Source organism: Pocillopora damicornis, chromosome 10 (genome assembly GCF_964200805.1).
Source record: "Pocillopora damicornis chromosome 10, jaPocDami1.2, whole genome shotgun sequence".
NCBI lineage: Eukaryota > Metazoa > Cnidaria > Anthozoa > Scleractinia > Pocilloporidae > Pocillopora > Pocillopora damicornis.
The window spans coordinates 305,001-326,946 of record NC_142679.1 but is presented as its reverse complement, the minus strand read 5'-3'; the positions used below and the strand labels follow the sequence as shown (position 1 = coordinate 326,946).

At 38.9% G+C, this 21,946-nt stretch overlaps 2 protein-coding genes across 7 annotated transcripts in view; one reads left to right on the top strand and one right to left on the bottom strand.

Annotated features, from left to right (window-relative positions):
• The first annotated feature begins 51 nt into the window (after positions 1-51).
• On the top strand, positions 52-8,329 carry LOC113674978 (uncharacterized). Of its 4 annotated transcripts, none has more exons than XM_089184611.1 (11): positions 52-155; positions 1,111-1,322; positions 1,894-2,081; positions 2,273-2,356; positions 2,526-2,588; positions 2,936-2,994; positions 3,592-3,809; positions 4,292-4,838; positions 5,010-6,645; positions 7,331-7,459; positions 7,898-8,329. In XM_089184611.1, the coding sequence occupies exons 2-11, from the start codon at positions 1,112-1,114 to the stop codon at positions 7,991-7,993; spliced, it is 3,231 nt and encodes a 1,076-aa protein (XP_089040737.1). In that variant the 5' UTR covers positions 52-155; position 1,111; the 3' UTR covers positions 7,994-8,329. The 4 variants fall into 4 exon arrangements, with proteins under 4 accessions (XP_089040737.1, XP_089040736.1, XP_089040739.1 ...); XM_089184610.1 differs by having other exon boundaries at positions 62-155; positions 1,111-1,328; XM_089184613.1 differs by lacking the exons at positions 52-155; positions 1,111-1,322 and adding an exon at positions 1,496-1,746.
• Positions 8,330-8,941: 612 nt separating this feature from the next.
• Positions 8,942-21,946, bottom strand: part of LOC113674979 (endothelin-converting enzyme 1) — an 18,190-nt gene continuing 5,185 nt past the window's right edge. For 2 of the 3 annotated variants that reach the window (XM_089184615.1, XM_027191479.2), the window contains 19 exons: positions 20,500-20,544; positions 19,925-20,115; positions 19,096-19,347; positions 18,330-18,395; positions 17,384-17,497; positions 17,101-17,226; positions 16,472-16,611; positions 15,983-16,211; positions 15,397-15,495; positions 15,015-15,092; positions 14,658-14,758; positions 14,281-14,339; positions 13,766-13,817; positions 13,405-13,472; positions 12,920-13,044; positions 10,920-10,985; positions 10,287-10,382; positions 9,759-9,835; positions 8,942-9,348 (listed from right to left, as the gene is read on the bottom strand). In XM_089184615.1, the coding sequence (XP_089040741.1) occupies positions 9,249-9,348; positions 9,759-9,835; positions 10,287-10,382; positions 10,920-10,985; positions 12,920-13,044; positions 13,405-13,472; positions 13,766-13,817; positions 14,281-14,339; positions 14,658-14,758; positions 15,015-15,092; positions 15,397-15,495; positions 15,983-16,211; positions 16,472-16,611; positions 17,101-17,226; positions 17,384-17,497; positions 18,330-18,395; positions 19,096-19,347; positions 19,925-20,115; positions 20,500-20,544 (2,084 nt within the window). In that variant the 3' untranslated portion in view covers positions 8,942-9,248. Of the gene's footprint in view, positions 9,349-9,758; positions 9,836-10,286; positions 10,383-10,919; positions 10,986-12,919; positions 13,045-13,404; positions 13,473-13,765; positions 13,818-14,280; positions 14,340-14,657; positions 14,759-15,014; positions 15,093-15,396; positions 15,496-15,982; positions 16,215-16,471; positions 16,612-17,100; positions 17,227-17,383; positions 17,498-18,329; positions 18,396-19,095; positions 19,348-19,924; positions 20,116-20,499; positions 20,545-21,946 lie in introns of all 3 variants that reach the window. The other variant, XM_089184616.1, reaches the window with a different exon arrangement.

The window sequence follows — 21,946 nt, the reverse complement described above, 5'->3', positions numbered from 1 at the left end:
CAGCCATTCTCTTTACTTACTGCATCCGCACCATCTGTTTATGTGTGCAGCGGTTTCACGCGAGGACGTGTCTTCACAAAATGGCGGAAGTCAACCATGCAAAGTGTTTTTTGCAATGAGTCTGCTTAAATAGCTTTACAAAACTGCTTCGTGAGGTAGTTATAAGTCATTTATCTTTGCATGTTTACATAACATTTTGAGTCAACGAGATTTTAGTGCTTCGAGTCCGTTAATGCGTTTTTTTCCCGCATAAATTGCATACAGACACGTTCGATGATTCTAAAATTATGAGCTTTAAATACTTTTGTTACAATAAGTTGCCTGTGTGCAAGTGAAGTGGCTTTAAGAATTGGATATGTTTGCAAATCGTTTTGTTGCTTGTGCATAGATATCTCTCAGCTGTTAACGGTATGTTTCACATGTACATACAGTACAGATTCGTGCTTATTGTGTAACTTCGATGCAGCCGGACATGCTTATGTAATGTCTAAAATATTTTCACTTTCGATGGTTGATTCCTCATTACACCTCGAAACTGCATCCAAATTTCACTCACTTGATTCTTTATATTTTAGCTGCAAAATAATTGTTTCTAAAATTTACCAGTGTTACGTCAAGTGATTTAAGTTTTCTCAGAAAACAGTCTTATTTGACAAATTTAAAGTGTATTCAAGGTGAATTCTTGCATTTTTGTTCCTGCCTCAAGACAGATCGGCTTGATTTTAGATTTTAGATATAGATATCTTTGGTATAGCTTCAAAATCAGAATGTATGAAACTACCCTTGATCATAATTTACTGTTTCCAGGAAATGAACATTGAATCATACAAAAATGCACTACTTAGCCAAGTTATTTGCACTTCATATGGTCAAATTGCTAGATTTTGGGATCTCATGCCTTATCACAGTTTAAAGACCTCAAGGCATGTGAAAGCATACAATTAAAATTAATTCATATCTAATTACCATGATCAAACCAGCTCAGTTCAAATGTTAAAGGTATGCATAGTTTCCTGAATGTTTATCCTTGTGGAAATATCAAAAAAGGACTGAAATTTGTTATGACGAGATCATTACTAAGTAATATATCTTCTCATTTATCAAACACAGAATGTCAGCTCTTCTAGACAGTGATAGTAGTGATGGAGAAGATGAAGATTTTGAAGGTTTTGTTGTCAGTCCTGAAGAAAAGGCAAGCTACAGAGTGTGGTCAAGGAGAAGAAGAGCTTTAAATGCGGTGGATAGTGACTCTGAAAGTGAAGATGATGATAATGAGGAAGATGATGAGGAGGATGGAGACGGTGAAGAAGAGGAAGAAGAATGTGAGGGTCTGTTTCAATGTGAAACAGGGGTTGCCTACATAGCTGCCAAAGTGTATCCCTTCTTATATAATATGTGGAATTTTATAGAAATTTTGACTGGTTCTTTCTTATGATCTATTAGATGATTTCAAGAACTTTCTTGCTTTTTTTATTGTAGAAAACAAATACATTCCATGTTGCCATGGGTCTACAACTCAGAAATAGATCATGCAAGAATTCAAAATGTGGTAAGAACATCAGTGACTGGCTCAGTTGGCTCGTCCCAGTCTGCCACTTTTTCATTCTTACCACATTTTGATGTTGTTTGTGATCTACCTGTATTTCTGAACAGATGCATGGTGATATGGAATTTATTCATTAATTCCATAACATGAAGGAGCAGGGAGGATTGATCTATGACACAACTGATAGGATGCTTAAAATGGCAAGTTACTGCTCAGGATTTTGTCAACTTTTCTCAGCAGCTTGCTGTTATATATTCTGGTGAGAGGAGAGAGAGTGGCACTACTAGAATTTAACTTCAAAAAAAGTAAAGAAGATCCTAAGATTAATTTTAAATTTTATTCTGTAGATGAAGAAAATGACGAACTTGATGCTGTTCTTGACGATGTGAACTTTGATGAATCTGGTGAAGAGACATCCACAAGCAACACTGACCAGTGTCCAGTGTGTTTGATGTCTTTTAAAGAGCAGCTACTGGGAACACCTAACAACTGTTCACATGTGTTTTGTTTTGAATGTATACAGGAATGGTCAAAGGTGAGAAGGACATCCAGAACCTTACAGGTTGATAACTTTCAAACTTAAAGGAGCTTGGTGCAAACTGGAACTCAGTTTCACAAACTTCTCTCACCTCAAACTTATAGACTTATAAAGTGATGAGGAAACTTGTTTTATTAACATTGTATTCAAGAGACATGATTTTGCTGTATTTTTGTTTCTTTGGATAGAATGCCAATACTTGTCCAGTTGGACGGAAACCTTACACTGAAATATTAGTGCATGCTTCAAGGAAAGGACCTGTGTTACAGAAAGTAAGACAGCTATGTTGAAAATCTAAGTTCATGTGATTAAGACCCTAAACTTACTCTAAGATGAAGACATTTGCCTGATGTCTGTAGTCTCTTTCAGTGTAGGCCCAGTGTGTTTGGTAATCAGTGCACAGTGACATTTTCCTCACTTGAATGTCACATTTTGATTTAGATTCCAGTTGAAGAAAGACTAGAAGAAGAAGATGACATGGAGGATGATCCGACATATTGTGAGGTATAGTTATTCATTCAGGGGTTTTATCTCACTATTTGTGATTCTTGGCCCTTTTGTTTCACAATGTGTGACATGGTTCTTGGGTTTTTACACCTTGTTAAGAGCTGACAATATGTGAAATCATGATCTGATCCCCAACAAATAATACACATGAAGTAACTGTTCTCCTTTTCTTAAGACATAAGACTTTGGTATCTATCACTTTGATGTAACTCAAAGTATTAACTATAAAATTAATGATAATAATTATACTATTAAAAATTCAAAGTTTTTGTTAAGCTTGGACTAGTTGCATGGTACTTTGGACAAGAATCCTACCTCAGTTTTGACTTTTCATCTGTTTTAAGATTTGTAGTCTTTATGACAGAGAAGAACAAATGTTGCTATGTGATGGATGTGATAATGGGTGAGTCTTGACGCAAAGGCTTCTAAGAGTTGTGTAGAGTTACCAAGGTTATACTCACTGTGATCATCACCTTCTATAATAATCCAAAATTTCCAATATGACAGCAATAAAATTGGAGGCTTATTTCCCAACCATTTCAGTCTTATAAACCCTTTGTTGTTGATAACAGCTCCAGCTCTTTGATATCATTTTATTACCATTTCAGTCTCTGCCGCTTTTAGTTTAGTCAAATGATTTGGTAAACAGATATTCTTTAGGTGCCAATTTTGCAGCTCTATATAAGGGAGTAATTTGGGGTTGAGTTTGGAAGGTATAAATCCCGGATTTCCTTGGTAGTGTGTCCAAGATCTACACATGTGTGGAAGCTCTAGAAAACTCTTGCCCTCCTTTTAAAGAATTCTGATGCAAAATTGAAGCAATCGAAACTTTGTGACTTGCGACTCCATGTGCTTTATGTGGTTTCCACCTCTACGTGTCTCAGGGTTCTCATTTCAACAATTGTTCTGGTTTGCAGCAGTTTTTTTTTTTTATTTTTGGCTTTTTGTTTTATGACTATCACATGAAATGCCCTAATTTTTTTATTCACGTTGTTTCTAGTTATCATATGGAATGTTTAACGCCACCTTTAGAATTTGTTCCTATTGAGGAGTGGTACTGCCCGACGTGTTTTAATCAACAAGAGGGTTATGAAAACCCTGAGGACCTCCCTCAGGAGGGACACAGGGAAGGAGGTGTGGGAGAGGTGCCTCGTGGAAGGCCACGTGGGAGACCTCAAGGAAGTACTTCAAGGCGCGTTTCTGTTTCGGAACGAACAGGTTAGCTTTAAAAGGGTCATTTTATTTTTTAAAAAAAATAGAGTTATGGAATTTGTGGAAAGTGAACCGGAGTGCACCGATGTAAAGCAAAAGCCATGAGATGAGTGAAACATACCGAACTTGATGATGGGGGGGGGGGGGGGGGAGAAGGGGGGAGGAGGGGTGAGAGGGAGAAGTGAAGGAGAGGGTGAACTTTGTGAAGGTATCAGAGCCCCAAAGGGTGGTATGTTAACAGTACTGTCGTTTTTATTAATCCATTTTTTTAATATGTTTCAAGGATGTGCTGCCTTTTTTTCAAAATCTTGTTTTTAAAGACCAATTGTCATACTGGATACGTTCTTCGAGTGAGACGTACTAAAACATAGGAACAAACGGGGTAATTAGCGTAAGAAATCATGAGCTTTCATTGAGCCCTATGTGCCAGTCGAATGTTATTTATAAAAGGTCTTCCATCCTAATATTACAAAGTCTTTGTATTGTAGCCCCAGCCCGAAGAGCTCGAACAGTCGCCTCGACACGAGGTCGAGGCGGAACCCGCACCGCCCGCAGACGAGGGCGCGCGAGGAGTAGCAGTCGGGGATTGGGGCGAGGGAGCAGCACTAGAGTTCGATCGAGTTCAACCATAACTGGAAGGAAAAGGAAGCGGAAAAAGAAGAGGAACAAGAGTAAAAAGAGGACGGGCACATCGAGTACAAGAAAAGGAAAGAAATCATCCACAAAAACAACATTGAAGGGAAGAAAGCGGCGTCGAGTATGCGAGGAAGACGAAGTATCGCCCTTTATCTACGAACCTGTTAGGCGTGGAAGAACAGTTCATGCCCGACTGTTGGAAAGTTTGAGTGCAGCGGGTCCTTCCGGCGCTGAGCCTGGCCGCTCAGCGTCTCTTGGAAGAGCACCTTTTCCTAACAGAGTCGAACCTAGTTCGAGTTTTTCGTTATTTGGGAATGCTTTTGCCCTGTATGATTTCGACGATCAAGATGAGGACATACCCGAGACAGTTCACACTGAGGGTCAGGGTAAAGTTTTGAGGTAAGGTACTATGCAAGAATTAAAACAGGTGTTATCAATTGTGTTTCCCTCAGCGATCGCATACTCGGCAAGCTGAACCAAGGAGAATCAGCGGCAAGCTAGACCTTACACTAGGGTCATACACGCTGTATATGATATAAAGCGTCCTAATTTAGTTTGTTTGGTTCAAAGCTCGGCGCCAACTAACCCAGATGTCCTGGAATCTATATTTCAAGACTTGGATTCCTTGCACAGTCCCGGCGTGCAAGTCGCGCGTGACGGGAAATTGGTGCAGTCCACCGACCAGTCTTCGACTAAGCATGTCAAGAATAGAGATGCACAGTCAGTACGCAGCATGGACGAAATCAAAAATGAAAGTAATTTGGAGACCAGATGTGGAGACCAAAGGTGGAAACCAGAAGTGGAAGAGAAAAATTTAGATGACGAGGACAAAACGACAAAAACTACGGATAGTAGCAAACATTCATCTGGCGACAAACAAGGAGAAAAGCAGGGCTCGAGGATCGAGACCATTTCTGTTAAACTTTCTTCTTCCAAGTCATCAGAGGAAAATTATACTGGTGCATGTAGGAAACTGTCAAATGCAGGAGAAATTCAAAATAGCTCTCTTGCGTCGTCAACGCCTTTAAAAAAAAGTTCTCCCCCTCTAACTTCCCCCTCTTTAAAACCGATGCTCTCTGGTTTCAGAATTCCAAAACGGAGCTCAATTTCAGAAGATAAACTGAATCAAACGCCACCAAGTTTTCATGGTAACTCGTCAAGCGTTAATCAGGTACGAAGCCAAAATTTTGCCGTCATTTCCAACTTTAAAATACCAAAAAGGAAAAACTTATCTCCAACAGGAACCTCTTTCAATACTGTTAGCAGTAAGCCTGTCAAATCCGTGGGCCAGATGGTAGCGACGCGTTCTTCAAGTATTGTTAAACCAAGAGATACGTCATTGTATCGCTTATCTCTAGACAAAGTTGTTTCTCAGTCATGTCCAAAATCTAATGCTACAGAAAGTTCCCGCATTCAATTTAACAGCGTAAGGCCTCTCCTGCGAGAGCACATAACGAGGCAAGATTCACGGAGTGAGTCAACATCTGTACCAGGGGTGACTAGCGTGACTGGTGTGACAAAATATCATGCAAATAATGTCACTGGCGTTACGTATAAACACACAGCCAGCTCAAGAACCACAGCACCTTGTGTAACGAGTTCAAGTAATACCGCTGCATGTAAGACAAAGTTTGTTGGCGCAGCTCACAGTCATGATAAAACCACGAACATATCGTTGCCTTTGAGCAGGACAGTTCCTATTATCGATCAACCAGCAACAGAGAAAGAGCAGCGACGTAGCAATATCGAAATAATAAGAATGTTGAATGAAAAGCAAAGGAGCATAAGGGAGCAGATGTTTGGTGATCGTAAATGCACCTCCGTTTCTGGTGACTTGGAAAATGCGCACGCGTTACGACAAAAGGGACTTCATGTTTCTGAAAAGTCACCAAATCGTGGGATTGTGTTACCGATTGCTGTGGTCAAACCATCTCCTCACGCCCCAAATGTCCTAAGAAGCAGCTCAAGTTCCGTACGCTCTAACAATTCAGAAAACTCACCAGTGAAAAGTATTGCCAGTGGAATTATAGATGCACACAGCGGTAATACTGAGGAGTTAAAAAAAGTGTACTCAGAATTTGATTCACCCACCTCTCTTGGATGTGAAATTAGCGGCTCCAGTGTCGGACATGAGGCGGAGGCCTTAAAACGCGACAGGGAGGCAGTGACAGGAGTTCAAAGTGACAGAGAGCAGCAAAGAAAACTGGTAAGGCTAAATAACAAATTATGATGTTAAGCAAATTTGTCTGCTATCTTGAAGAATACTTGTGTGTTAAGGGCAGTTTTTGCGAGAGCATAAACACTTCTCTAGCGCCACTGTCAATCATTCAGTCTTTGGAAATATTATTGAAAGGTGTTTTGCACCCACGGGAGGAAAACTACCCACAATACCTTGCTTCAGCCGAACGTGCCTGTAAGTAGGACCTGATCAATGTCTGGGCAACCTATGGTTTGCACGCACACACTTTAGGTACTTAGTATCCTTCCTAGAGAAGAAGCAATTCTTCCCATCACTCCTTGAAGCAATTTTCATTTCAGTGTCTAAAGTATTCCGGGTTGCATTGGTTTTGTTTTACAACGATCTGCGATTGATCTAGAAAACTCGCGCAACTCGGTAAACTAATAACATTTAAAGCTAAAGCCAATCCTGATCTGGTTACTTTCGTTTTCCCGCGCTTGAGGTAGTAAACGTGTCATTACTCCAGACATCTTATTGGCTCCTTGTGTAAATTTCCCACTTTTCTTACTGGCTGTTGCTAAGGACAGTTCATCGATGTGCGATCTCGCGATATGAAAATCAGTTGGTACGTGCACTGCAACGCTTAAGAAGTTAATTGCTTAAAAGTTCCCGCTTGTTTTGTGAGATTTTCCTTACCTCTTTTATTTTCCAGGGAATAGCACGACTCCAACGGCATGAGCAAATAGTCGATGAAGTTAAACTGGCACTGAAGCCATTCTTTAGACATGGAGAGATCACAAAAGATGACTACAAAGTTATCATGAGAAAGAGTGTGGAAAAGGTTTGTTTGAGAGAATTCTTTCAGAGTAGAGCATGTTACTATCCTGAGAAGCAGTCACTAAACAGAGGTGAAACTTCATACACGCTACGACAGTCGGGGTCAAGAAAACTTGAAAAATTTTGGGCGGCTACATCTTCCTTCATTTTTTGGCCTTTTTTTAATTCGTCTTTTTGGCGCACCTCTAAGTATCCTTTGCTATTCACCTCTAAGTATCCTTTGCTATTCACCTCCGAACAACTCGCGCGGCATTTGCACTCGAAATGTTTGTAGTCGTTGTAGGAATAAATTAGTTAAAATCATCTTTTCGTGATACTCGAGGCTCGGTAATATTCACCTCTAGCCACCTCCACTTAGTTTAATAGTTGTTACTGATCGTAAGGGCTTTTTAAGGGCTAAAACTTTTTTGTTTGCTTAAACACGATTTTTTTCCTTCTTCAGATTAAAGAATCAAGTAGCAGTGTGGACAGGGAAAGAGTTTGCAGACTTGTAAAGAAATACATCAAAAAAGTCAAGGGAGATAAACTTGCACCGTAAATTTAAGGGAAACAATGGAACTAATAATGTGGTTGTTATCAAAAGTGATAGAAAAGGTTAATTTGTTCGGTTGACTGTTGCGAGAATATTTCAAAATATCCTCTAAGTTTTGTACAGGTTTATGCAATTGGTGTATTTTATCGTACCTGTTTCAAACCTATTTTGAGATTTCAAAGAGTTTAAGTGGGAACGGCTTACACACTTGATTCTTATTGCTATTGTTAGGTTTGTTTTACAACCTACCCAAGGAGGTACATTTTACACGCTAACTGCGACCAGGGAGATCTTTGAAATGATAAGAAGGAAAAATAAAAGATGCACTATCACGTTGTTAGAGGAAGGCTTTGCTATTTTACTTGCCCCTTACTTGGTTACATCAGGTAGCTAAATTTTATACCTTTTTGCTTCTGGGTTTTCCTGAGCAAATGGAACTGTACATGAAAATCACTCGCTTAGCTCAATTGCGATCAGCGATGTGTTGAGGCATCTGGTCGAATGATAACGATGCCAACATATTTATGTGATATATTGTATAATGGATACATCACGATGAAAAATGTGGTCTGTTGTTCATTCATTGGAGATTTACGGTTGCACATTACATTAATGAGGTAGTACCAAGTATCGATATTCGCTCAAATTTCTTTTTCCAAAGCTTTATGTCATGTGAGAAAATCGGAGACCAACAATAGGAACTATTATGTTCACTAATTAATATCGAAAGGCTTTTCCTGGAACGATGCTTCCCTGACCATCAATTATTGTTAAAACGCTTGCGGAGCTGGTCGCTTTGTTATTGGTGTAATCATAGTGACGAAGGATTCATGACTGAAGGAATGGCTGACAACAAACCGTTGATTATGTGAGTAATCATCGTGTTCGTCTTGAAGGTATCCTTTTTAAGTTTTCGATAGTAATTATAAACTGATGACGCAGTAATACAGTCTATTAACTAACAATTAATTTTACTCGCTTCTTTTAGGGCAACATGGAAGCTATCGATAAGATTACATCACGTTAAAATTTCTTCTACAACAAATTCGCTCCACTAAACACTATTGGTGTTAAGAAAACAAATATGTTCTGCTCTAATTTTTTACATACTCTCTTGATGTTAGTATTGAACAAGTTATTAGCTGCACAAACTACTTTTTTTTTCAAAAGGAAAAGTAGCACCATTTTGCTTAGATTTTTCTACTTACTCTAAGAACGGCTTTCAAACATAAAATAAACCCGTTAAACTGCTATCACCCGATCACCACACAGAGCACTTCTGTCCCGGGTTCATTTCCTTTCCTTTTTTGCAGCTGTAAGCGTCTGCAAACGTTTTGAAGTTGGATAGTGGACCAATTACCCTGTTGACAAGAGTACAATTTTTGAACGAGCTTCATATGAATTGATAGTTTGGAAGATATTTGGACCATCCCCTAGTCAAGTCATCTAAGCCCGCAGATTTCGCCTTGAAACAGTTTTTCTTGAAAACTCTGATCCCAAATTGCTGTCTGACTATTGGACAAGAGGCAAAATTTAGGGAAGAAATTTCGGCGCACGCGGTTTAAGGAAAATCTTTTATCGCAATAGGAGGCAAACGAGGCTAATGATTTATTTAGAAACAAAAAAAGGCTGTAACAACTGTGTTTTCATGTCTTAACCCACTACATAAATATCATACAGACTTATTGGTGATTATATCTATTTTTCCCGGCTATCTAAGACTGGCGCGTCAGAATTGGCCTGACAAATAGGAGAACTGATTACAATTTACCTGTACTTTGGAAACGAGTGTACGTCAGACTCCACTTGGAAAAGAGCTGCTTCTTTCTTGTATACACTACACCAAGGCTAAAGTGTAAAGTATAGAGAGGGTAATTCATCGATGAAGATCGAGAGGTAAACTATCTTTTATTTTCTTAAGATCTCGTCCTTAAGAGGATAAAAGCAAAGGGAGTTAAGCACGAATTAAAAGAAAATTAGCCACACCATTCTATTTGACCCAGTCTCCTCTTGCACCACTTTTTTTGCGTCGCACTTACCAAACTATAGCCCGTGTTGAGGGTTAAACAGAGCGCTCGCTCGTAAAGAAACTGAGACGACCTAAATGACGATTTGCAGCTTTTCATATGCACACAGTACAACGAACAAGGAATATCCCAGCCCTTTCTTGAAAAAGTGGCCTGTTAAAATGTTTTATTCTTTAAATTCCAGAGCCGAGGTTAGTTGTGTTTCCTTTGAGTTGTCGTTGGCCTCTTGTGATTATTTAAGTTTCACAACTAGACAATCGAGAACCATTTACCGTAGCAAATCCTATGAAAAACAGTTGATCCACACTCAAACCCAAGTCAGGCAGTTGTCCTTCTTTTTTATTGTCTTTAACCCACGACTCGTATGCCTGGGAATGAAATGAAATAAGATGTCTGAGTTTCGCAATGCACTAAAAAGTAAAAACTGTTTTAAATACAACTTAAAAATACAACCGTTGAGAGAGAGGGAAGGTTATCACTGACGTTTGTAAAAAAAATTAAGACATAAACCCGACTAATGAGCTAGCTAACTGATTATGTTATCTTAAAAAATCGTGTAGGTAGTAACCACATGGTACCAATGGAGTGCGACCCTGCGAAAGTAAGCCCTTGACTGGAAAAAACGTTTACCGCCAATGGGAATTTAACTTGCGTTCTCTTACATCACTTACATGACGAACTGTATTGTCCGCTGATGATGCATACTGCATGTTTACCACTAGCCTTCAGTACAGACGTTCTAAAGTTCGTCAGGCAATCACTCGTTCCTACGTGGAGGAGAAATGATAACGTGACGGGCCTAGGAACGTAAGCACTTGAGGCTAGCGCAGTACAGGCATAAAGAAAAAACAAGGATACACACACAAAAAAAGAACAAACAAGCGAACAGTTTGTGTGAAGCGTACATCATAAGCAAGCTTTATTCCACCATTGTCAGCAATGTTCTCATTCAAAGTCTGTTTACCATCTATCTGTAAAAAAAAATTTAAAACAAAACGATTTTAACATTTGACTTTATGGTAACAGTATCTCCATTTCTATTTTAGCATTTCTACTACGTTTATTTTTAACAAAGGAAACTAAAATGTTTAAATGCTTGGTTATCCCCTACATAATGCGTTTTTCCCCTTTTTTAACAGTCTTTCGGCTTCTGTGAGGAGTAAATGCACTACAGTAACCACACTAAGTTGGTTTCTCTAACTTTCTGGGAAGTCTACCAATCAACTGAGCAAATAAAAGAGAACAAGGTCAGGTCTTATTTGGAGTAAATCCCTTTTTCAAGAACCTGAAAATATGTATTATTCAATTTGAAAGAATCTGGCCGAGGATTCAATTCAGTAGGAATTCAAAATGATAACTCTAAAAAACCTTTTGACATATGAATGACAACGCGCAGGTAAAGGAGGCGAGTCCTGCTGAACAAGACGCGTGGTGCATGAAGCGATTTTCTTAACAACAAAAACTCCTTTCTTGACCAAGATCTGTAGAAGCTTTCATCCTGGTTCGTTTATAATCACTCAGTAGTCAATGGCAAGCAAACCCAATCTAAGACTCTAGGTAACTCCGCTAAAGAGCCTCTTCTTCACATTGGTGATGCTCACATCAAAGTAAATCATATTCTCGGTGTTCACATAGACAGCAAGCTTTCCTTCACATCACTAAATCACTTTCCTTTCCATATCACTAAGAAATATGGATTTTTATTTAGCCAGATTTAATAGTGTATATTACGAGAAACATTCTTTAAGGTACTTTAGGCCATATATATGTTCGAGATTGAACAGCAAAATCAAGGACAAACCTTCCTTACAATCCCTCAAGTCCAACATACCGGATATTCATCTTGCATATCTTATAAGTGACAATTGAGGCTCCTGTCTTATTTGTAGTTCTTGAGAATTTTAAGAAATATCTTTAGCATTTTCTGTATATTTTAGTGGGGATAACTCCGTAATTTTTAACATTTAAATTTTAATTTTTATAAATTTTAGATTTGAGTGATAAACTCATTTTACAATTGAATTATTTTGTTGTCCCCTATTAGCTTTTTAAGCTAGAGACATGGACACTTAGATAAAGTGTTATGTTCAAAGACCACATATCAGCCACGCGACATTGATGCCAAAATTGGAGCTCTAAGAAGTCTAAAAGAGTTGGTGCTAACTGATGTTGCACTTATGCTGTACACGGCTTATTTACTGTCACACTTTGAATACTGCCGTCCACTTCCATCAGAGATTGTAAGACTTTGATCCTTAAACTCGACTCAGCTAACTACTACACGATAAAAGCCCTCCTAAACTTAGATAACAGCTAAGATTATGATTCTATATTATACGCGGCTAATATATATTCTCCAGAGTAAAGAAGGTACGATCAATCTCTCATCTAATTCTTAAGATGTATAAAGGAAAATGTGTCTGATTACTTCTCTAATCTTTTCGAGCCGGTAAGATCCATTATAATTTAAGGACTAGAGGTCATAATCTTGTTCAACCCATCTATCATTATAGGTATTATAATAACTCATTTACTCACTAGATATCGCATTTGTGGAATCACCTTCCGTCACATATTAAGCAATCAGCAAACTTGAGTGACTTTCGCAAGAAGTCGAGGACATTTTTTAATTCAAACTTTAAGGTCAACTGCAAATGTAATTACTTTTTATCTCAGATATGTTAAATTGTTTTAGACTGATATTATAACAAGTATTTTTTTAAGTTTCGTTTTTTTCCTTTTATTTTATGCTTTTCTTTTCTTTTGCTAACTGTAATGAGTCCTAAACATAAGCTCCGGGATCGAATTCACAGGAAAACCTGATCTCACGCAGTAACATTTATAACTTGTTTGATTGATTCCTAAATTTTTAACTGTAGCTGAATTTCTGTTGAATCTGACTTACATATGTCCCAAACACGTCATAGTTGTTGTACTGATTCACCAAACATTCGGCTTTGGTTGCAAAACTGTAAGTCGAAGAAAATGACCACCAATTTTTCACGTTGCCATTCTTATCATAAAGCCGCCCTGTGGAGGAACAAAGAAATCAATCAAAACAGTCCTCAAACTTCCGCATCGATGTCAGTGTGGGCGACTCTGCGTACCTACCCCTTCCCCATCCAGCATTACCCCAAATTGCAATCAGTTTAACGTTGTTGGGGAGGGGTAGGTGAGAAGCTGCTCAGATACTGACATTGACCCAAACTTACTGAGCAACTTGGTTATGTCCTGATTTCCACCTTCGATCCAGTGCTATCTTGTTCATACAAGACTCTTCCTACCTATGCAAGTATTTGATATGTAAAGCTTGATTCCTCTTTCGTTGAAGTAATTTATCTCTTTTTGTTTTGATACTGTTACCAGTGTTATTGTTACTGTTGTTTCTACCTTGGCTGTCAAATCCATGGGTGATCTCATGTCCAATGACCATTGCTAATGACCCGTAATCAATATACCTGCAAGAAATACGTCTCTAAACGCTTAGACAAGCTACATAATTTCTGAGGCATACTTTTTTTAAGAATATAAAATATTCTCCTTATTGTGTCTCATATAATGCATGACTTGCAAATAAAAGATTATTCTATTCTGCGGACATTTATTGCAACTAGAATAATGTCTACATCAGTAAAAAATGCAGCTCGCCTGAGACGCTTTTCTCATTATTCATCGACAGTTCATTTACTCTAAAAAACTGGAGCGTTCCATCTTTCGGAACATAAGCCTAAATATATTATTAGCTGCTTACTTTGGGTAATTCTTTCTGTAAAATGGAGATTGTAGAATTCCAGCCAAAAACACTACGAAGAAAAAACAAAAAAAAGATTAACTATCTTGAGATCCTAAGTCCTTGTTATGTAATATCTCACGGTGGAGACCAGTCCATCGAAAGAGTGAGGGTCTACTTCCAGCTAAAACGCGAGTGGTGCTCTGTGTTATGATCCAGTTATTAATAACCAATAAGACCTTACACTGAGATTGCAAAGGTCTGGCCACTTTTCTAGCTACTCGGCTTGAAAAAGGGTTAAAGGGATTTGCACTTGCGAGTGGAAAGAAATTCGGAATTGAATTGGTTCTGCTTCACTATGCTCTATTACTGGTCCAGAAAATTCGCACCACCTCAACCAATTAAAAGCAAAACTGGAGTTATCAGGACTTTGTCATTCGCGTTTTACCGCGCTTCAGGCAGTTTGCTTGTTTCTACTTTGAGTTCTATAATATTTTTAAGACACCTCATCGAAAATCGCTCTAAAGGTAACTCACCTATCCGGTTTTGCTGTGGACTGTAATATCCATTTACTTGTGCAGGACTTTGCATCCACCTGGAGAGAGAGCGGAAAAGTGTGAGTAACCGAGGCAGGGAGTTAAAGAACATACAGCTGCGCTCTCCTGACCATCTGCGACTTTTCACGCTACTTACATGAATCACCTCAGTAAAAAAAACTTTATCTAATACGTGTTTTCAACAGTGAGAGGTAAGCTTTGTGGACTGTGCTAAAACTAATATATTAGACAATATTATAAAATAATTTTCAAAGAAATTTACAATCAAAACCTGATTCCTAAGTATTCCTGGACAAGTCAAAGATTTATAAGCTAAGCAGTCATACTGTTAAGAACGTGGGCTCCGTTACACCTACATGTCCTTGTCGACTGGTTTTCCAAGAAGATCAAAATTCTTTTGTACGACCATATACTTCATTGACACGGTGTTTTCAAAATAATCATCTCCTGCATTCAGCTAAATATTTGGCAAAAAATATATATATATTTTAGTAAACAGCACACCAGTGCCCAGTGTTATTCCAACGCTACACGCAAGTACAACCAGAAATGATTTTCCCACATTTGTGCCTCTGAGGAATTTCGTCGAAAGTAATCCATTAAATTTTTCCATCTGTGCGCTGTGATAAATGCCTTCTTTGACTAACATTGATTTATTATCGTGATCTTGTTCAAGACATTATTAACTCCAACCAGCTCTTTCCAGTACTCACCAGTGAGTACTGCTCGTCGAGTTTTTTGTTGTCTTTGATGAAAGGGGGGTAGCCGATGTCCTCTTGGATTGCTTTCGCCTTCGATAAAGAAATATAAAAAGTACATTTAGAGGGAGAGTTTCAAGTTTATGAGTTCGTTCGGCGAAGCTGCTTCAATTCAATCGTTTCAAGAACCATCAAAAGCACGAGCTGGTGATTCTCGTGGAAAGTTTACCCAAGCAAAAACTTCGTTACATGGTAAAAAAAATCTATTTAACAGAGCGCGCAAATGATACGTACAGCTTTCTTATCTATCAGTGTTCAAATCGTATGGCTACCAATCACGTTAGAAAATTTTGGGTAAAATTTTGAGTAAAATTTGATATTAAGTACGTAAGCATACCTTTCCTTTAGCCGATTGTTTTGTACTGTCATCCATCCAGTCTGCGTCATCCAGATTATCAATAAAACTTTGGCGGAGACGAGCAGTCATGTCCTTCACCTGGTTACAGAAAAATGAATTAAGTATACATTTTAAGTCTCCTCAATAATATTTAAGGCTATAATGCCACCAACAAATTCCGCTCTTCTTTCGATGAAAAAGAAAATGTTAAATAAGCTTTGTCGCTAGTGAATGTGGCGTGTATAAATCGATAAACAGGTAAACAAATCAATAAATAAATAAATTGACAAATGAACGGTTCGTTTCAGAGTCTGACCTTGCTGCATTACATGACAGAGGAAACAAACAACAACAAAACCATGGCAAAACAGAAGGAATTACGACGAGTCGCCTATCTCTCTAATTTAACGAGAAAATTAATATTTTCCTCTGTGGCGAGTTTCGGAGTTAAAAACAATTTGTCATCATTGATGTAAGCGCTCTACTCACGCGTAACATGATGCGCAATGAGAATGCGCCGTGAAATACCACAGTGTGACCCTAAGGTTTGATATTTTTTTTAAGGAAAGACATTCAACCATCTTACCGTTGTTTTAGTACTTTCGTCGAAATTCGCGTCGACGTACAAACGCCCTAAAGTGAAGCCCACTGGCGATATCATGGTTTCCAGACATTCAGACCATCTTTCGTATGCTACCAGTCCTCTCACTGCTCGCGCGTATTTTAGTTTCGCTTGCACAAACTTGTCAGGCATTGACATCACATAGTTGTCAATCACACGCCACATGATGTAATCCTTGACGGTTTGTTTGTCTCTGCAGTTGGAGAAAACCAACAAAGATCTTTTAGGGGGCAGAAATTATTTATCGCCTAGGAGTGCGATAAATAAGGTTCTAAATAAATAAGGTCGAGGTCTGATCGGCCCAGCCTTCTCTTACTTTTTTACTCGGCCGCTACTGGGGCGCCGTTTGCCATTTCGATCCGTTTTTCTACCTAAACGCCTGCAACAGGCTATTAAGCACCATATTAAAGCTATCGAGCATAAAAAAGATTCCCTTGAACCTGTAAAACTCACGGTTGATTGTATTGTTTTGCCATCGCTTTGAATACTTTTGTATAAACATCTGCTTGAGGATAATAGATTTTATCGTACGAACTGAAATATGTTCCCTGCTTGAAGAATGCCGTGTTCAGAAATCCCGTCACGAACATTGTCTGTGAGAGAAAGAGAAGGAGAGTTAGTAAGCTAAGCAAAGGAAATAACTTCAGTAACAGTTGTAAGACCCCTCTTAAAAAGAAAATTTCATTCGGACACACAGTAATAATTGTCCCCTATGGCAAAAGGGCACTAATACAACTTCAAGTCAGGGCCATTAGTACCATTTGAAAAGTTACCTTGACGATTCGATTGAGGCCTTGACTTTGGAATTCCCTGACGATGTTGTGGATCGATGCCGTAGTTCTAACGCTGACAAGGGCATCGTTATGTTTCAGAGAATCGTCCGAGAGCGTCAATTTGAGAAATGAGGCACATCTTAAGTTAAAGAGGTCTAGTGCCACAGGAAGTGATTTTCTTCTTGCTGATTTATACAATAACTCACGATAGAAAGCGATATCATAAATTTGAAACAAATTTAGCTGTGATTTCTACCTCCACCATCCCAATATAGGTATAGTTATGCCATGTTCGCCAGGTTTACTCACATCAAAATCTGAGGCAAGCCAGAAGTCTTCAATTGTCTTGTCCAATTCGTCTAGAGATCGCCCAGATCTGTGATGCTCCATAAGAGATTCTATTATATCTTCAGACACTGTATCGGGATCCACTGACTGAAAAAATATTTCGAAGAAAACGGTTACAATTGACGGTTTTCTTTTGTTACCAACAAGATAAAGAAACTTTGGTCAATCGTTCCCCTGATCGAAATAGAACCTGCCCGGCTGAAATCGTCATACATTGTTATCTGCAATTAAGACAATAACACACCTCAGCAATGCTCCTCTCAAAATCATATATAGCATCCATCTTGTAATCTGAAGAAGGCCCTCCTCCAAGCAGCTTGGCAATAGTTTTCATGTAAGTCTTGTACGCCGTGCGGACCTGTAAATGGAGTATTTGAATGCTCAATAGTTATGTTTGCTTACACATGGCTAACCATAACGGTAAAGTAACACAACAGGGAATCAAGGAAAAGAATAAATAGAAGCCAAAATTTTGGATCCTTATTAGCTCACGCAAGAGAAGAACTGGCCTGTAGCGCACGATTTTATGACTTCACAACCCTTTTTAACGTGATGAACTCTAAACGGAAACTTTACCTTTGAAAATTAGTTTATTCTATTTATTTCGCCATTCTGATAAAAAATGATAAATTTAATTTCAATTTTTTTTTTGCCTTTGTTATCATGGTTCATCCGTCACTATGTTAATGCGGAACATTCGACGACTATTGAGGTTTTTGGAAAATTAGACGGCAAATAAATGGACTCGCTGGCTGCAGACTACGAGGCGTAGTGGAGTATATTATTGTAAGGACCGGAGTGTTTATCGGGAACTAAAACCCTCATATAATCAATACGACCACTACATCCGTGAACCGAGCGTCGTACTTTTCGCTGTGCTCTCCAGTTAGATATTGTTCTTTTCACTCGCGCATAAAATTCAAATCTTATCGCTGTCGTGTAACATCCTTTATTTAATTGAAATTCTTTTACACTCTTCAGTTATAAGGTACATATAGTTTCCTAATTATTGAATCTCTTAAAGAGTTATTCTGGTATTACACCTTCAATGACCCCCTTCAAAATTTACAACAAATTTCGCTTTCATACGTAAGTCCCAAAAACTACAAATGAACCAGTCCTCAGACAGAAAATGCCCTTCGACCGAGCCTTGTAAGGGCCAGAGGTAAACAGTCTCTATATATACCAACCTTTACGCTGCTGTCTTTCTGGTCAAAATAGTACTGAAAACCCATCCCTAATGAGGCAATATTGAGCTAAACGAAAAAAAATTGATCGATTTAGTGATTTCCGTACAAAGTAGTACCGTTTAAGTGCTTAAAACTTATACGACCTCATTTGTCGCAAGTAGCCACTACCAATGTGTGCCACAGTGTGGTTCAATCATCGACTTCTCGCCGGGAACTCCCGTTAGCCATATCCAAGGAAAAATCGGAAATTTCATACAAAAAATTGAAATTCTAATGGACGGATTCGGAAATGTTGACGTAATGAGTCATATGTTTTTAAAACCTAGCCAACTTCAGATTCTGTACTTCACATGAGCCAAATTAACCCAAATTGATCTATAACGGTTGAATTGATCCGGCTAAACTTGATTTACAGTTAGTGTCATCAATATTCATCAAAATAATCGATGCATTTGGTCCAGATCGTGAAATGTTGGGTGTATAAATAACAGCCGGCGAGTTAAACTGTTCACCCTTACTGAGCTAGACGCCGCACTACAAACGCGAAGAACGAGTGTGTCAATCCGAACTCATTCGGCCACTGCGAAATGAGTTCGATCGTGATTCAGTGGACTCAATGTGGCTCATGCAAAAAAAAAGGCGTCTGAACTGGACCTGACGGTCCCATGTCAATGATGTGTGTATCAATTTTGGAAACAGTCCGCATAATAAAAAAAAAAGCCTTTGTATGATAACTGGTGTGGGAAAATACCATCGTAATACTTACATTAAGAATATGTTTACTGGAATCCTCTAAGTCTGTTCCTACAGTGACCTGCAGCAGTGTCTGAACGTTCAAGTCTCTCAAGACTCGCCCCATTTTTTCTTCCACTGACCATGAATTCGATCCATTTCCAGACACTGACCAGCCACCATACTTCTCTATCATTTTTTTTAAAGGCGAATTTCCACGACTCTCAATGGCAGATGTGTTTAGGCATGAATCATAAATCTTGACGGTTTTCAAAATGGAGGAGCTCTGGAAAGAATAACGGACAAAAGGAAAATTAGATTACGAAATGTACTTTTCTGGCAGTTAATGGCAGAAAAATTTCCTCAGTCCGCCTTATATACTCTGTTGGCGATAACTGATCCCCCTTTCCATTTCTTCTGAAAACTTGTGATCTCTACCAAAATCCTCCAATCCCGCCCCATTCTCCCCTCTCCAGGCGAAATATAATGACTAATCCCTAACGAAACTGAAGGGTATTTGAAAGATAGGCGTCCTTAAGCGAACATCCAAGTGACTGTTACCACTATTCACTACTTCTTTCTGCTCTGAGGTTAACTGAAGTGAAATATTCCGAGCCAAGAGGTGCCTTCGATTTTTGGATCAATGTTAGTATCTGAGCAATTGCACACCTGCCCTCCCTTTCCCCAACATCAACCCTAACTTATTATCAATTGACTAATGTTGGATTAGGGGAGGGGCTGGTGCGTAGTTGCTCAGATACTGACATTGATCCTTATTTTTAAGGGTGAAAAGTTTACACAGAGTGAAGTGCTACAAAAATAACTGACCGTTGTTAATTAAATGAAGAAACCGTATGTCTAACCTGGTTGTATTTGGTGGAAGCATTCACCATCGCTTGTTGTAAAACTTTCATGTTATCGTCGTTAACGATTGTAAAGCCGCTTACGGAACTCTGATTTCCTTTAAGCTGGTGCGTTTTGATAAATCCTCCACAAGCGTACGCATAAAAATCATCGCATGGATCTTTACTTGTGTCGATCTGATTGGAGATAACTTTATAAAAGGAAACAGTATTGATGACTGAGCATAAAGACAGGTTTCAGTGTCCAATAGGGACAAGTACGGATAGTGCATGGGCAAAAGGCATTTCTCGTCTTCAGTTTGCGAGTCAAATTGAGATCAGACTCGTCAGTTTTTGTGCAGGGAGGAAAACTGAAGAGGCCGGAGGAAAAATCCCGGGGCTGGGAGGAGAAAAAGAGAAAAATCTCTTCCTTATGTGTGGCTGGGAGGATTGAAGTGAGCCCCGCCCACAGCGCTGCGAAGCAATTGTTGTTGACAGTGCAAGATTACCGCATCCCCTACACGGAAGGCAGCTTGTCGATTGACGTTATCAATTCTGCTTCTATTCGCTTTTTATGGCATTTATGTCGCACCGACCTTTAGAGATTTTGTAACATTCCTCTGTCTTGCAAATGAGTGGCCCTACAGAAAAAAAAAAAAAGAAAAAAGAAAAAAAGGAAAGAAAGAAAGGGATAAGAAAATTCAGAATACCATGAACGGCGGAACAAAACAAATTCAACCCGAGCGAGGGGAAGGACAACACGTTTTTAAGTCTCATCACGCAAAACGTTGCGAAACCAAACCACGGCTTCTAAAAGGCAAGTTACTTTTGAAAAGCAAGTGACAAGTGTATGAGCATGCGCAGGAAAGAGGCAACCACTTTCAACGATGTGAGTACCACGTCTGAGAAAAGTTCGAAGCGATGGAATCACGAATACGTGTTGTGTTTGATGATTAACTTCCGTTAATGAAATGGAGGGTTTCATGGTGGTTATTATCAACGGCCAACGTTCATAGTATTAGAGAATGTCTCGTAGGAACCACACTCGCTGAAGCCTTCTGACCGCCTCGCAGTCGTTTATTGCTTTGTCACGCAACGGATATCCCAAAGAAAGGATAATGTGGAAGGATATGCAAATAACAATTTCCACTCAAGTAAAGGTGGCTGTGAATGAAAAGCTGAGTCTCATAAAGGCGACCAACGGTGGGAAGCAATCTGTCTTCCTTTCTTTCAAAAGTTCTCTTGACTATTAAGCAAAAGATAACAGGATAAACGAATAGTTCTGATATGCAAATATTATGAATCGGGAACAGAACACATGTAGCGAGGGTTTATAACCCAGACAAGTGATGACAGAAAGGATTGTCGAATAGGCACATCAGAAGGTCTACGAGCATAAAACGATTCGCCAATATATGCAGGTGTCTTGTCTAATTTTCTTGACTTAATTAATTGACCTGAGGGTTTAAGCACAAAGAAAATGAGTTTAAGTTCACGTCAAAGGATCTTAACCAAACTACATCTTTCACCTTCTCTTTGCATTGCCAAAAGCACCCTGTAGATAAACACAATCGTTTCACAATCAGTGTTATTTTTCGTTGATGAAGCATCAAACACGGTTGGAGCACGAGGTTTGGTCAAAGTGGAAATTATACACAATGTCTGAGACCCTACTACTTCTGCTGAAAATCAATACATCGACTTACGTGATTAATCAATACTATGACAAAGTTCTGTCATTTACGATCTCTATTTAACAAATCATTAGCATAATTCAAGATTTTCATTTCGTTTCGTTTCCTTTCGCAAATTACAGAAAGCCTTACCGACCGAAATGGACTACACTCGATCCTACTAACATTATGTATTATGGGCATTTTCTTCGCACATGGGAAAGAACAGAGGTTGGCCTGAGCCTCGTGACACATCAAGCTAGCTTTTAAGTCTACTTCATCTCATCGATTAAAATCTGTTTATCGCTACTGGTTCTATGTTTTTTAATGTCCACAGAGTGGATCTAAACGGCCCTGTTTACTGCATTTG

Excerpts from the sequence above, each read along its gene's own strand:
- LOC113674978 (XM_089184610.1), top strand. The coding sequence starts at position 1,112 with ATGTCAGCTCTTCTAGACAGTGATAGTAGTGATGGAGAAGATGAAGAT. Across the intron at positions 2,589-2,935 it reads ATGATCCGACATATTGTGAG|ATTTGTAGTCTTTATGACAG; the intron begins GTATAGTTATTC and ends ATCTGTTTTAAG. Across the intron at positions 4,839-5,009 it reads GGTCAGGGTAAAGTTTTGAG|CTCGGCGCCAACTAACCCAG; the intron begins GTAAGGTACTAT and ends TTTGGTTCAAAG.